Source organism: Lottia gigantea, assembly GCF_000327385.1.
Source record: "Lottia gigantea unplaced genomic scaffold LOTGIsca_90, whole genome shotgun sequence".
Lineage (NCBI taxonomy): Eukaryota > Metazoa > Mollusca > Gastropoda > Lottiidae > Lottia > Lottia gigantea.
In genome coordinates, this window is record NW_008710951.1 from 480,895 (window position 1) to 493,325 (window position 12,431).

Sequence of the window (12,431 nt, forward strand, 5' to 3'; positions counted from 1 at the left end):
TTAGATTGGTCATACATGTCAAATTCAGAGGTCAAATAAGAAAATTCATGTTAGACAATTGCTTGGTATCTTCATTTCTTTCTGCTTGCAGTTTCGAAAGCACATGGATGATCTTTGCCTGACAGAGGCAAAACAAACAATCTCATTGGTTCAAAATATGCATCTAATTTGTGGAATTTCTTTATTTTTTCAATATTTATGTCTTTTATTTGTGTGTTAAATGTCAAAAGATATTGATAATAAAGTTATGACATGTTCTCAAACTTGGTTTTGGACAAAATATCATCAAGTTTCTTCAAATTCCAGGGGAATCCCTTTGTGTTTATAGATAACATCAACCAATCAGAACACCTCTTATTCGCTTATTAGATATCCTAACGTACCGCCATTTTTGTGCAAATTTAGTAAATTTTCAACCCTCAAAATGTTGTATTTAGAAGATTATTTGGAGAGTAAGTAACAGTATAATTCACCCACATAATGCAAAAGTCTGAAAACTTACAATATATTTCCCTCAAATTCGGAAATACGGTGTATTTCATTCACAATTTGAATTTTTCGTTTTTTTCTAGTGATCGAGAATCTCCCGATGGAAATGAGAGAAAGATTGACAGAGATGAGAGAAATTGATCTTCAAGTTCAAAGTGAGTAGAAATTTTGTCAGAAAAATGATTAGAAAACAACCAGCATAGGGGATTTCCCTTTTTCTTTGTTTTTTTTTTAAATGGAGTTATTTCCCCTTAACCATTAATCTGAAACCAGGACAGGTTGAAATTAGAACAAGTGGGTGTCAATCTGAGTATAAAGTGGTCTGTTATCAATTTGTTTAGATAAGATTATCCTCTTACATTTTGCCAAATTTGAAAATATTTCAGATTCACTAGATAGTTTAGATGAGAGAGTAAAAGCTTTCTTTAAGAAATGTCTTCAATCTAGTCAAAAGAACGACAATAGAGATGATACCTTTAAAGAGATTAAAGAGGTGAGTTGAAGTTTCATTCATAAAGTCAAGGTAGAAGGTTCCTAATGTTATGATTTTTTTCACAATCACCTTACAAATATTAATTTCAGTAATAGAACGAAAAGCTCAATCGGACTTCTTCTTTTTCAGGCCTATTATAAAACATTAGAAGATGCAGATGAGAAGGTTCAATTAGCTAATCATATTCATGACTTGGTAGGTATATGTAACTGTTATGACATTGTGACCAAGGCCAGCGCTGTTATGAGATTGTGTTCTTATCACCACTTATATTGGTTGTCATAGACATAGTTACAGGTTTGTGATTCGTGACAATTTTTAGATTATATAGATAAAAGATATTGTTTTAAACTCTTCAGTCTGAAATTTGGAAATACTCATAACAATTTATTAAATTTTCAGGTGGATCGGCATCTGAGGAAGCTGGATCAGGAATTATCGAAGTTTAAAATGGAACTAGAGGCTGATAATGCTGGTATTACAGAAGTATTAGAAAAACGTAAGACATATCAGAACTCTTTAGAACCATTCCTGATTATACAATTAATAATATTATGCATGTTAATTTACAGTAGGATATTTCTTTACTTTTTTTTTTGTAGGGCTATATCTTAAATTTACACCAAGGACCTCTTTCTTTTAAAATATTGCTTTAAATTTCTACTCTTTCCTTTCTTCCAGGATCCTTAGAATTAGATAAACCACAACAAATGAATAATTCTTTACGTTCTGAAAGTAAGTTTCATGTGTTATGGTTGTCTTTTCTATCAAATTTCTTATTTCAAGTATATTACTTGTGGGTTTAATGGTGTCACTTCGCCTCTTTTGATTTTGCCTGTTGTTAGGGTAAAGAGGGTAGGTAGGGTTATATTCTAAGTGCAACATTTCACCTGTGTGCAGATGTGTTGTCAGTTTGAACCATGAATATTTAATGAAAAATGAATATGGCTTATCAGTGCTGCTGTTTTGAATAGGATTTGCCTGACTTATATCTATTTTTTGTTCTTCAGGAAAACGAGTTGCTCAACCACCAATCAACAACCATCTAGATAAACGATCTACCACGGAAGTCTTGTCAAACCTAGCTCGTGATGCAGCAAGGGAGACAATTCGTCAAACGTCTGCTTCCAACTCTCCTTCAGTCTCTATGTTTAATTCTAATCCCAATCCTTCTTTATCTTATAATTTAGGTAAGTGTCTCATTTCTTATTAAGGTCTCCATGCAAAAGAAATTTGAGCTTGTGAACGTTTCAAGCTTTTGAGACTAGCCTTTATTTCTATAAGCATGTTTATGACAAAACAGTCGCATTGTCATGTACTTACGAGGGTTTAGGATATCCAGATTTATTTGTATTTTTTATACTTTAAAGGCCATATTGGAGCTGGTAGTAATGCAGCCATTGCAGCTGCAGCTTCACAAGCTATAGCAGAAACACAACAGGTAATTACACACAGCAATCACAATATCCATGTTCTTTTAAAATACATCCCAATGAAAATGATGTCTAGATTTTTTGATATACATGTAGTCTGTTTAAGTTCAGTCTATAGCAATACAAAGGTAAAGGTAAAGAAAGGTGGGCTTAAGTTGAATGACAATTTGAAACATCTCATTAGATCCATCACATTCAATATGGGTTGCCTAACCACACTGATCAATTGGATGGTCCCAGGACCTCTCATGTCAAGGACAAGATTTTCTTTTACTAGAAAATGGAACAGGAACAAATTTAATGAATTCAGATTCACCCACTTGTTAGCAGTTGTTGAAAATCCAGTTGCTTTCAACTTTTAACAGTTTCCAGGTCAACATCAGCCTTTTCCCAAAGAACAATATTTTTTGACAAACTAATCAAACTTACATTATCAAGTTATTGTTGACTTCTAGATGCAGTTAGGTAGAAGAACATCAAGTATGAAAGCAAGTTATGATTTAATGTCTAGGAATCAGACTCCAGTTTTAACCAAGGATCTCAGTTCTAATAGCAATTATAATACACCTACACCCTCTCCTAGTCCTGCTGAACCTACTTCTAGATCTAACAGAACTAAAAAGTAAGCCATTTTGAAAATTATTAACTTTGTAGTAACTTGTAGAGGATTGCAATCAATGAATATGTCAATAATTCCATCGATGAAAACACAAATTTACAGTTTTGTTTTTCTATAGTTGTAAGGAAGGAGGAAATGGCATTCAGAATGCATTCCATTTGTGCTAAAAAAAATTGTAGGTGCAGACAGAATTGGAACAGACGGAACTCAGAACTCTTGAAGTGGAGCGTCACCTTGAAATTTAATGAAAGATGGATGCTGTATTGTGCTTTTATCAAATACCTCAATGTTTGAATAAAGTACAGCCTAGTTATCTACTAGTTATATGTCATTGATCATATTTTCAGACAAACGTCAAAAGCAGCAGCATTAGCCTTAGCAGCACAAACAAACACCACTACAGCAGCACCCCCTGCCCCTCCTGTGGTCGTGCCTGACCCCCCAGCACCAGTAGGGCAGACAGAAGATACCAATCAAGAACTTCAAGTGGTTGATACATGGCAGAGTGATCCTAATGAACCACGATATTGTCTGTGTAATGAAGTATCATATGGTGATATGGTTGGCTGTGATAATGATGATGTGAGTAGCCTCCCCTGTTCCGTCTCACTATTTTCCTTCCTTAAATGATTTTCAAAATAGCCCAGTGGTTCTGCTGATGTGCAGTGCAAATTTATTCATCAGTGATCTTGAAAAAGTCATATTTGGTGTAATCCAATCCACCCAGTTCTAAATGAGTAGATATTTCGGATAAATTTAAGGTTAAGCTGAAATTAGAATTTAACTCATAGAAAGCATGGGTGTACGTGTTGAGAACCTTAGTTAAAAAATGATGAAAGGATCCTTGAATTAATTTCTTTGTTGGATGAAAAAGCATTTCATCTCATTCGACAGAAAGAAACAAAAAAAGCCATTATTGTATGTCTTTCTGCATGAATAAAATTGAAAATCATGTTGCAACATATTTAATATTCTATGTTATATTTTATTTTCAGTGTCCTATTGAATGGTTTCATTATGGTTGTGTTGGGTTGCTTCAAGCACCTAAAGGAAAATGGTATTGTCCTCAATGTGTGGCGGCCATGAAACGTCGGGGAAGACGCTAAATATTTATTGGTGTGTGTGATTAGAGTGAATGTTGGTGACCAGTCCAGTATACTTTATTGTAGTTTCAAATGCAATTGTTATGCTGTTTTGAGTTGATTATTGTCATACTAATACAATAAATTGAAACAAGTCCTGGATTGGTGATGTTGATATCAAATTTTCTGCTTGGTATTTGTTAACTGTAGGTTCATTCATATCAGCTTTGGTGCATGAAAGCAAAAAACCTAAATGGCATATTCTCAAGAATATTCTCATGATATTCTCATGATCTTGCCAATTTAAGATCTGGATACAGTCTTTTAGAAGACAAGAGATATATATGTGTGCAAAACACTTTAATGTAAATTTGTGTGAATGTAAGAAATTTTGTTGTTGTTCGTTAAAATTAAATTATATTTTTCTACCAGTGTGATCTATTTTACCATAATGTCATTTTTATAGTCTTGCAATCTGATAAGGTGATCTTAATGTAGTGATAGTATTTAACCAGAGTTATATTATGTTAATCTACTCTGACAAGCACAAAACTGGTCAGTCTTTAAGTCATTTCATTTAAGCTATCTTCAATAATAACTATAGCAGACATCACTTTTATAACTTACCCTTGCATGTTGTAAATATATACTGTCAGAAAACAAATTTAACAGAGTGTACTTTTCCTTCCTCCAAAGACAATACTGTCAGTGTGCATCTTGTATTGAAGCAAATACAAGATGGGTCAATAAACTACACAATGATCAGATTTTGAAAATTTATTCTAAATTTGACACGATTGATTAATGAAAAATAAATGAAATGATTGAAACTAGTCAGAATTTTCAGTTGCCTCTTTAAATATTCTTCAAGATCCACTTTTCCTCCCAACTTGCGTCTTTTATGGAAAAACTTCATAGAAAGAAATTCCAAGAGAGCAACTAAAAATTCTTGAGAGGCCCTAGAAGGGTGAACACAAAGACTTGCTCAGGGTCTTGCTCAAACCAAATATTGCCAAAATGAATCGTATTTAATTATTTTTCGATTGATTTTTTTTTATATCTATTTAATTCAATGATATAGTCTTTCTTATGAAAAATAATCCAATAGTTGACTTACATTGAAAATATTTCTCCACGAATGCTACATTTAATGATAATAAGAGGAATGATTTCTTGTAACTTCACAGACAATTAAAATAATTAAAAAAATATATGAAAAAACATAAAAAAAATAACGTAACACTGTGACAGGACAATAAATGCAAAAAATCTTATGGTTTTGAATAATTCAATAGCTAAAAAATATCAAAATTCCATATTCAAAAAAAAATTAAAATTTATAAGCAAGAACATAAATATCTTTTAAGTTTTGCTATTTCAACTTTTGCTTAGGTTTTCACATTCAAATTCATTGGCTGGATTTTGATTGGTGAATACAATTGGTATAACAGATAGATGATTGGTTGATTAAGAAGTTCAAGGGATTATGATTGGATGATATATTTAGCACTACCATAATTCGCCATCTCTGTCTTTAGCTGGTACTTCAATAACTCTAGGTTTATCAATGATTCTAGCCGTTCTATTGCCTTTCTCCACAATACCAATAATCCATGACTGATAGCCCTCCTGTTTCTCAATATCCTTACAAAATGCAGCAGCTTGTTCTCTCGGCAAGCAGATCAACAAACCACCTACAAATATATCGAGAATTAAATAAATTAAACTGATGATAAAGTTAACGTCCAGTTAATGACGCAAAGAGTTTGAAAGCAAACTGCATTATGAAATATCAACATATTGAAATTACCTCTATTTTATATCAGAGAAATATAACTTAAAGGGATTGTAAAAGATGTTTTCTAAATTTTTTATGTGTATCGGAGACACTGATAGCATTAATTTGCACCATTTAAATAATCAGACAGACCTCTGCACTTTTTTCAATTTTCAACAATTTGTTTGATGATGTCACTAATCGCAAAATATGCACAATCACATAAGGCCCATTGCAATTAGTGACGTCATGAAACAATTTAGTGGAATTGCAGGAACCACAGATGTCTTATTGAAAATTGAAAAAGCACAAACACTTACCTGAAGTTTCAGCAGATTGTCCTTGTAATAAACCAAACATATTACCACATGCCTTACTGATGGACGCCATTTTAGCTATAACTGGTAAATTGTGAATCACAAATCCTACTTCATTTTTCTGGATTTTGGCCAAATTGTTAGCATGACCCAATAAACCAAATCCTGTTACATCAGTTGCACCATGACCATTATATTTATGCATTAATCGGGAGGCTAAAATGTAGAAATCAAATATTTATCAGCATCAATATATGGGAACTGGAAGGGTCAAAGCGGAATCTAAAAGTTACACCAATCGAACTTTCTGCAAATGGAGGCAAGCACAGAGGCAAGATATATCTTATCCTAGCAGAAGACTCTGGCTACACTGTCTTTTCAGTGGGGATAGAAGATAAAGTAAGCTTTTTCAGCTGATTGTCAAAATATTACAAAATTCTCCACACCAATTCTTTAAAATCTACAGCAGTAAATGAGTCATATCAACTTATCAAGTACTATGAAACCTACCTGTTCTATTTAATCTAGCCATACTAAACATAGCTCTCTGATACGCCTTCCTCACATCATCTTCACTTACTACCAGTTTAATACGATTCCATCTCTCTGGTTGATCTAGCCATGTATAGGCATTCACTGCTACCTGGGTACCCAGTGGTTTAGTCAGCACTAATACATCTCCCATAACTGCATTATCAGGCCTGGAAAACCAATGAAATTATGCATTATCAACTTTGAAATCCAGCGATATTGATTAAGGGGTGAAAGCATATTTGTTTTTTGTTTCCACTGACAGTGGTGCTTGTCAGAATAGATGGCTTTGAAAAAGCATTTTGTAAGGATGTGATCGAAAACCTAAGCACATATCCCCCCAAAGAAGAGAAGATACACTGGTGTTATACTTACATGATGAATTCATTAGGTTGACAGACAGTTGTAGCCACACCTCCTATTGTCATCCATGGGTTCAGTACAGTTTGACCTCCTGTAACACTGGATCCACCTTCTGCAGCACAATCCTGGAATAGAAAGGACAATATCTGAAGGGGAAATGTTAAAGTTTCACTCCTTATTAGGACAATCAATCTTTCAACATAATTTTGGATTTGGGACATTTAATCTTTCAACCCCTCCTTGAACAGTACAAGTATATTCTAGTGGAAAAATGTAGCATCCCCGCTATTTCTGAATTCATTGTTAGAGAAATAACAAGAATAAGTACCTTGAATCCTCTCATCAGCATAGGAACAATGACATCTCTTTCTTTAACTGATAACTTGTTACTGACTCCCAGTAACATCAGCATATTATCACAATCTGTCACTCCCATAGCATACAGATCACTCAGAACATTAGCACAAGTTATCTTTCCCTGAAACATTTAATTTGATATCAATAATTTCAGACCTAGTGTCTAACACAACTCAACATGAATTTTGGGTTGATTACCTTTGTTAAATGTCTAAAGATTTGCATGTAACTACAACCAACGATTATCAAAACTAACAAAACAATAAATAAACCAAAATGCATAGCAAATGATGAAAAAATGCCTGCCCCTGATCTTTGTATACTTTACCATCATGTAAGGATCATCTACCAGCGGGTAGAAGAAATCTGTTGTTTGGACCAAAGACAAACCTCCATGTCTTAATGGTGTCACCGAACAATCCATACCAATACCTGAAAAATCCAAAATAAAAAAGTCATGAATAGGCTTATTCGTTACAATTATGAAAAATTCATAAAAATGTATTATAATAATTTTCTCAATCTATACATTAGAAAATATTTACATTATGGATTTGTAACTTAAACGTTGATTGTCCGTAAGTATTTGTTATGAACTTTTAAAGAAGCCGCTAATCAATCTCCGCCAGCCAGTAAGTCACGTGATAAATCAACAGGGTTGTCGATGATAAGACGCCATTTTCCAATTTTGTGATTCGAAAGGAGAACCAGACATATTTATATTAGGTAAATTTTCAATGATTTTCACACACATGAGCTCAAAATAAGGTCCTAACTAAATCTGTAACTACAATAGCATCATTATAAGCTAAAATGAGCAGCAAAATTTAAGTCTTCAAAATAAAGTTTGGCGGTAATGGAGTCATTTGGGAACTGAGTTCTCTAGCTCAAATTAGGTCATAAAACTTAAAAATTTGCAATAAAATCGCATCACTTACCAATGCTTGGGCTGGCTCCAATAAATTGGAATTGAGACTGTTCATCCTGTTGTTCGCTGTCATTTGAAAGTCCCTCTAAAAGCTTGAGCAGAGCTTCTTGGGGGACTTTACACCCTCATCCCTTTAGGTCAGCGAACTTCGTAAGTCGGAAATTTGGATCCAACTCGTGAGCAACAGGATCGAACGGTCGTCTCATTCCCATCTCGGTCACTGGAGCGCCTGCCATCTTGTTTTAACACCTGAAAATAAATCTGCTATTATTAAATTGTCAATTGGTCAAGAAAAATTAAAGATTTCACAATTAATTTGAACAAACTGTATGTTTTAAGTTGAGTGTATGGTGCGCGTGTAAATGCTAAAATGGCGACCTCCCCAGCCTGGCCCAAGTACCCGGATGTAGTCTCAATCCTTCTTTATTCTCCAATAGATTGAACTGGCTGGGAGCGTTTATTATTTCATTCATACGCGAAATTATTAAATTCAATTTTAAATCATTAGAAAACCGAAACACAATAGAATTACTATATGCATTTACTCCAAGAGCTCAGATGTATTATACAACCATTGGCATGTTTTTATATAAAATGGACTTTGCAGAAAATTGTTTTTTATTCCAACATGAACTAAATTATTACGATTACGTCATTTATTTTAATTTGATTTTCTGCATAAACCAGATAGAGTGTCTACATGCGGTTCAAATAAAAAAAAGGGGAACATGGCTTTGCAGTAATGCTAGCCTGCATGTAGACTTTTGTGTATGGAAAGTAGTAAATTTGGGGTCGGTTGAGGAATTCATAAAATAATGTATATCTACAATGGGACTAAAATCAAGATCTAATGCTATACAGGTTAAAGGACCAAGTTGTGAAAATTTGCTCTCACGCGTGCTAATCAATAGCACTTTATACAAGACTTATGTTTTTTTAATGCCTATGTTTTGTTGTCGCCTTTGTGTGCCCGGTTGCAATGAAGGTTAGACTAAAGGTCTTCTGAATTATTTCCTGTGGATCAACTGGATGAGTAGGGAGCTGTTGACTTAAGGGGCTTATTTTGTAACTTCTGACCCCTCTGTAAGTCAATTTAATGCCCGTGAATGGAAGATTTAAAGATTTTCAGTCTCTAGCCTAGTTCTTGCAATTTCATTGATTTAGATATTGCTGGGTGCATATAGTTTAATTGATTATAATTGTTTACTTTGGTACTTTCTTCTAGGAATTGGTGGCCCCCTTAGGGCTGGGGGCATTGCACTTGGTTCAACCAGTGCCTATGGTAGTTTAGCCATTGATTATTTCTGTCATTTCACATATTATATTTATTAAAATGATCTTAAAATCGTAAGATGCTAAACATTTGTTTCAAAAATTGTCGCGGTCCAATGCAATGTAGGCCTATTAGTTTGATAATTCTACATTTGAAGAATGCCTGCGATTTCTTACCCATGACAATTTCACCCGGAAATGACCCTCATTTCGACTGTCATTTTTATCACGAAAGATTTATAACCAACCCATTGTTTATAGTTGATGACCGATTCTGAAGAAACAATCGCCAAGTTGTCTGATGTTGAAAAACTGAAAAAACTAGAGGCACAGGGACAACGTACGTCCCATGTCGATGTGGATAAGTTCGGTTTTAACGATATTTCGTCAAGTAATATTGAGTTACTTTCATAAGAAGACTCCAGTTGCAAATACAAGGAGTCTGTGAATGGTGTTTTTTGTTTACTTTCGAGACGTTATCAATTTTGGTGAAACTGTCTCATCAGCCTGTGGACATAGGATGATGAGGTCTTGAGCAAGGTTGAAGTTAACAATATTTATTTCTGAGTTATTGCCCTTGACTTCGTAAAAACGCAGTTTAGTAAGTAATGATTTATAAACAACAGTTTACACCTAATTTTGATGAAACTTGATCTTCTTGAATATATTGGTTGGACATGAATTTACTATCACCGCTGGAGCTATATATAATCTGGAGAAGCATTCTGTGTTAAAGGGATTATAAAGAGGTTTCTGAACTTTTTATTTGTAATGGGGACAATGAAAGTAGGCCTATCGATTGGCACCATTTAAAGTTTCAGTCAGACGTAAGTGATTCTGATTCCGACAAAAATAACGTCCCTGGCGCCACTATCGCAAAGACATTAAAATACGTTTCATTTCTTGAGATAGCCAAATAGGCCGATTGTGTGGAATTGGGACATAAACGTGGACCTGAAAAAATGGGGATGAAGACAAGGGGGTTCAGTGAAAATTGAAAAAGTTTTAACCCCCGTGTCAAAGAAAAACCATGCTGCATGAGATGATGACCCTTGACATTTTATACCCCCCACACGCAAAGGAAAACATTTGTTTTGAGCCAATCCTTTTGCATTCAGGATATGAAAAAAACTACACACACTGTGATGATGTAACTGCTCTGTTTTGGACAATAATAAATTGGTACAAAGGTACATAAAATCAACTTGTATTTAACATAGTTAAATCTCGTACATCCAGACTCTCATCAATGATAAACAGACATTCTCTGTCTAGATGTTCAAGATTATTTTATATACATAAATGTTAACAATTGGAACAATTATACAAACACAAATAATTTATGCTTCTTTCTGAAAATTAAAGAGGTCACAGAATTAAAGTGAATTTTTTGTATTTGACTTAAAAATTATGCAGTTTCGATGGAAGCAACTGACCTTTCACTGGTGGCTAGGAAATATGTTTCAAAACTGAGTCTCCTATTTCACTATATTTAAATTTCAGTATTGCTCTTTATTCTAAATTTCGAATAGCTGTAAATGAATTTCAAATAGCTGTAAATGAATGTCAATTAGCTGTACATGAATTTCAATTAGCTGTACATGAATTTCAAATAGCTGTACATGAATTTCATATAGCTGTACATGAATTTCAATTAGCTGTACATGAATTTCAATTAGCTGTACATGAGTTCAAGACAAGATCAAATGAAAAACTAATAATTAAATTTCTTAAAATTTTATGCTATTATGTAAGCAAATAAAAATAATTATACAGCAAGCGTTTTGTCACTTGTATCAATTTTGTCACCCCCCCCTCTCCCCCCTGCCCCCCCTAAACACTAGTGACTGCCCATAATACCTTCTTTCCTTATGGTGGTATGTTATGTAGCATGACTATAGGTAAACATTTTATTATATTGCCATTGGACTATTTACAAAAATAACACATACGTAAAATGGAATTCACAAACAAACAGAACAAGTTATAGCACTAGAATCTAATTTAAATAAACAAATAAATGATGTAAATTAGATGTAAGATTATCATTACTATATGTAAAGATCATTTTTAACCCTCTGACAAATTTACAAGAATAATTTTCCCCAAAAATAAAAGCTGAAATAATTTATCAGAGATTTTGTTACTAGTTATCCTTCAGGTAGTCCCATATCATTTATATGAGTCACATTATTAGAGTATGGGCACTGATTTATTTATGATTCTGATAAAATCTTCAATTTAGCATCATTATTCTCCAAATTTTACAGCATTTTTGTTCACTTTTTTCTGAATCATTTGGTGCAGAAAAGTAGAACATTTAACTCGTATTCATTTCATTTCTGTAAATCATTAATTCTAATCCCTAATCTATTACAATGTATATAGAATATTACTTATTATATTCATATAGCTCTACTGTATAAGTTTATAATATACTTATTTCAAATCATTACTAAGAAATATTATGCTAGACCAAATATGGAAGCTAATGAATGGCTGACTACATGGTCGTTTTCAATATTGCTTGAAATAAAGAGTTAAATAAATTGACTATTTATAAAAAATGGATCAAGTACAAAACATCAATAGACAATTTTGATCTCCAGCTTTTGATAAATAAAATGTATTTAATTCTGATAAAAAAACATAAAGAATGAAAATAAATCTTTTGCTCCCTTGATAATAACATCTTCACAATGTCAAGCCATTGGGAACTTCTTATACCTTGACTGTTATAGTCACCTTTCTTGTGTTAAAAAAGTTTGTT

General features: G+C 33.3%; 2 protein-coding genes across 2 annotated transcripts; one reads left to right on the plus strand and one right to left on the minus strand.

Annotated features, from left to right (window-relative positions):
- Positions 1 to 388: 388 nt before the first annotated feature.
- Positions 389 to 4,543, plus strand: LOTGIDRAFT_197871 (hypothetical protein). The gene is made up of 11 exons (XM_009068491.1): positions 389 to 452; positions 573 to 644; positions 876 to 982; positions 1,112 to 1,177; positions 1,385 to 1,481; positions 1,664 to 1,717; positions 1,993 to 2,172; positions 2,353 to 2,423; positions 2,871 to 3,037; positions 3,382 to 3,616; positions 4,030 to 4,543. The coding sequence occupies exons 1-11, from the start codon at positions 425 to 427 to the stop codon at positions 4,138 to 4,140; spliced, it is 1,188 nt and encodes a 395-aa protein (XP_009066739.1). The 5' UTR covers positions 389 to 424; the 3' UTR covers positions 4,141 to 4,543.
- Positions 4,544 to 4,878: 335 nt separating this feature from the next.
- Positions 4,879 to 8,601, minus strand: LOTGIDRAFT_207422 (hypothetical protein; the record flags this gene model as incomplete). The annotated part of the gene is made up of 8 exons (XM_009068492.1): positions 4,879 to 5,810; positions 6,214 to 6,426; positions 6,721 to 6,911; positions 7,117 to 7,229; positions 7,433 to 7,582; positions 7,790 to 7,893; positions 8,238 to 8,242; positions 8,537 to 8,601. 8 exons carry the CDS (start codon positions 8,599 to 8,601, stop codon positions 5,626 to 5,628), a joined length of 1,026 nt encoding a protein of 341 aa, XP_009066740.1. The 3' UTR covers positions 4,879 to 5,625.
- Positions 8,602 to 12,431: the final 3,830 nt, after the last annotated feature.

What these genes read in the sequence shown, in the direction of transcription:
- LOTGIDRAFT_197871 (XM_009068491.1), top strand. Translation starts at nt 425, where the DNA reads ATGTTGTATTTAGAAGATTATTTGGAGA. An exon ending in TTCTTTATCTTATAATTTAG is followed by an intron (nt 2,173 to 2,352) that starts GTAAGTGTCTCA and finishes TATACTTTAAAG; the next exon opens with GCCATATTGGAGCTGGTAGT. An exon ending in AGATCTAACAGAACTAAAAA is followed by an intron (nt 3,038 to 3,381) that starts GTAAGCCATTTT and finishes TCATATTTTCAG; the next exon opens with ACAAACGTCAAAAGCAGCAG.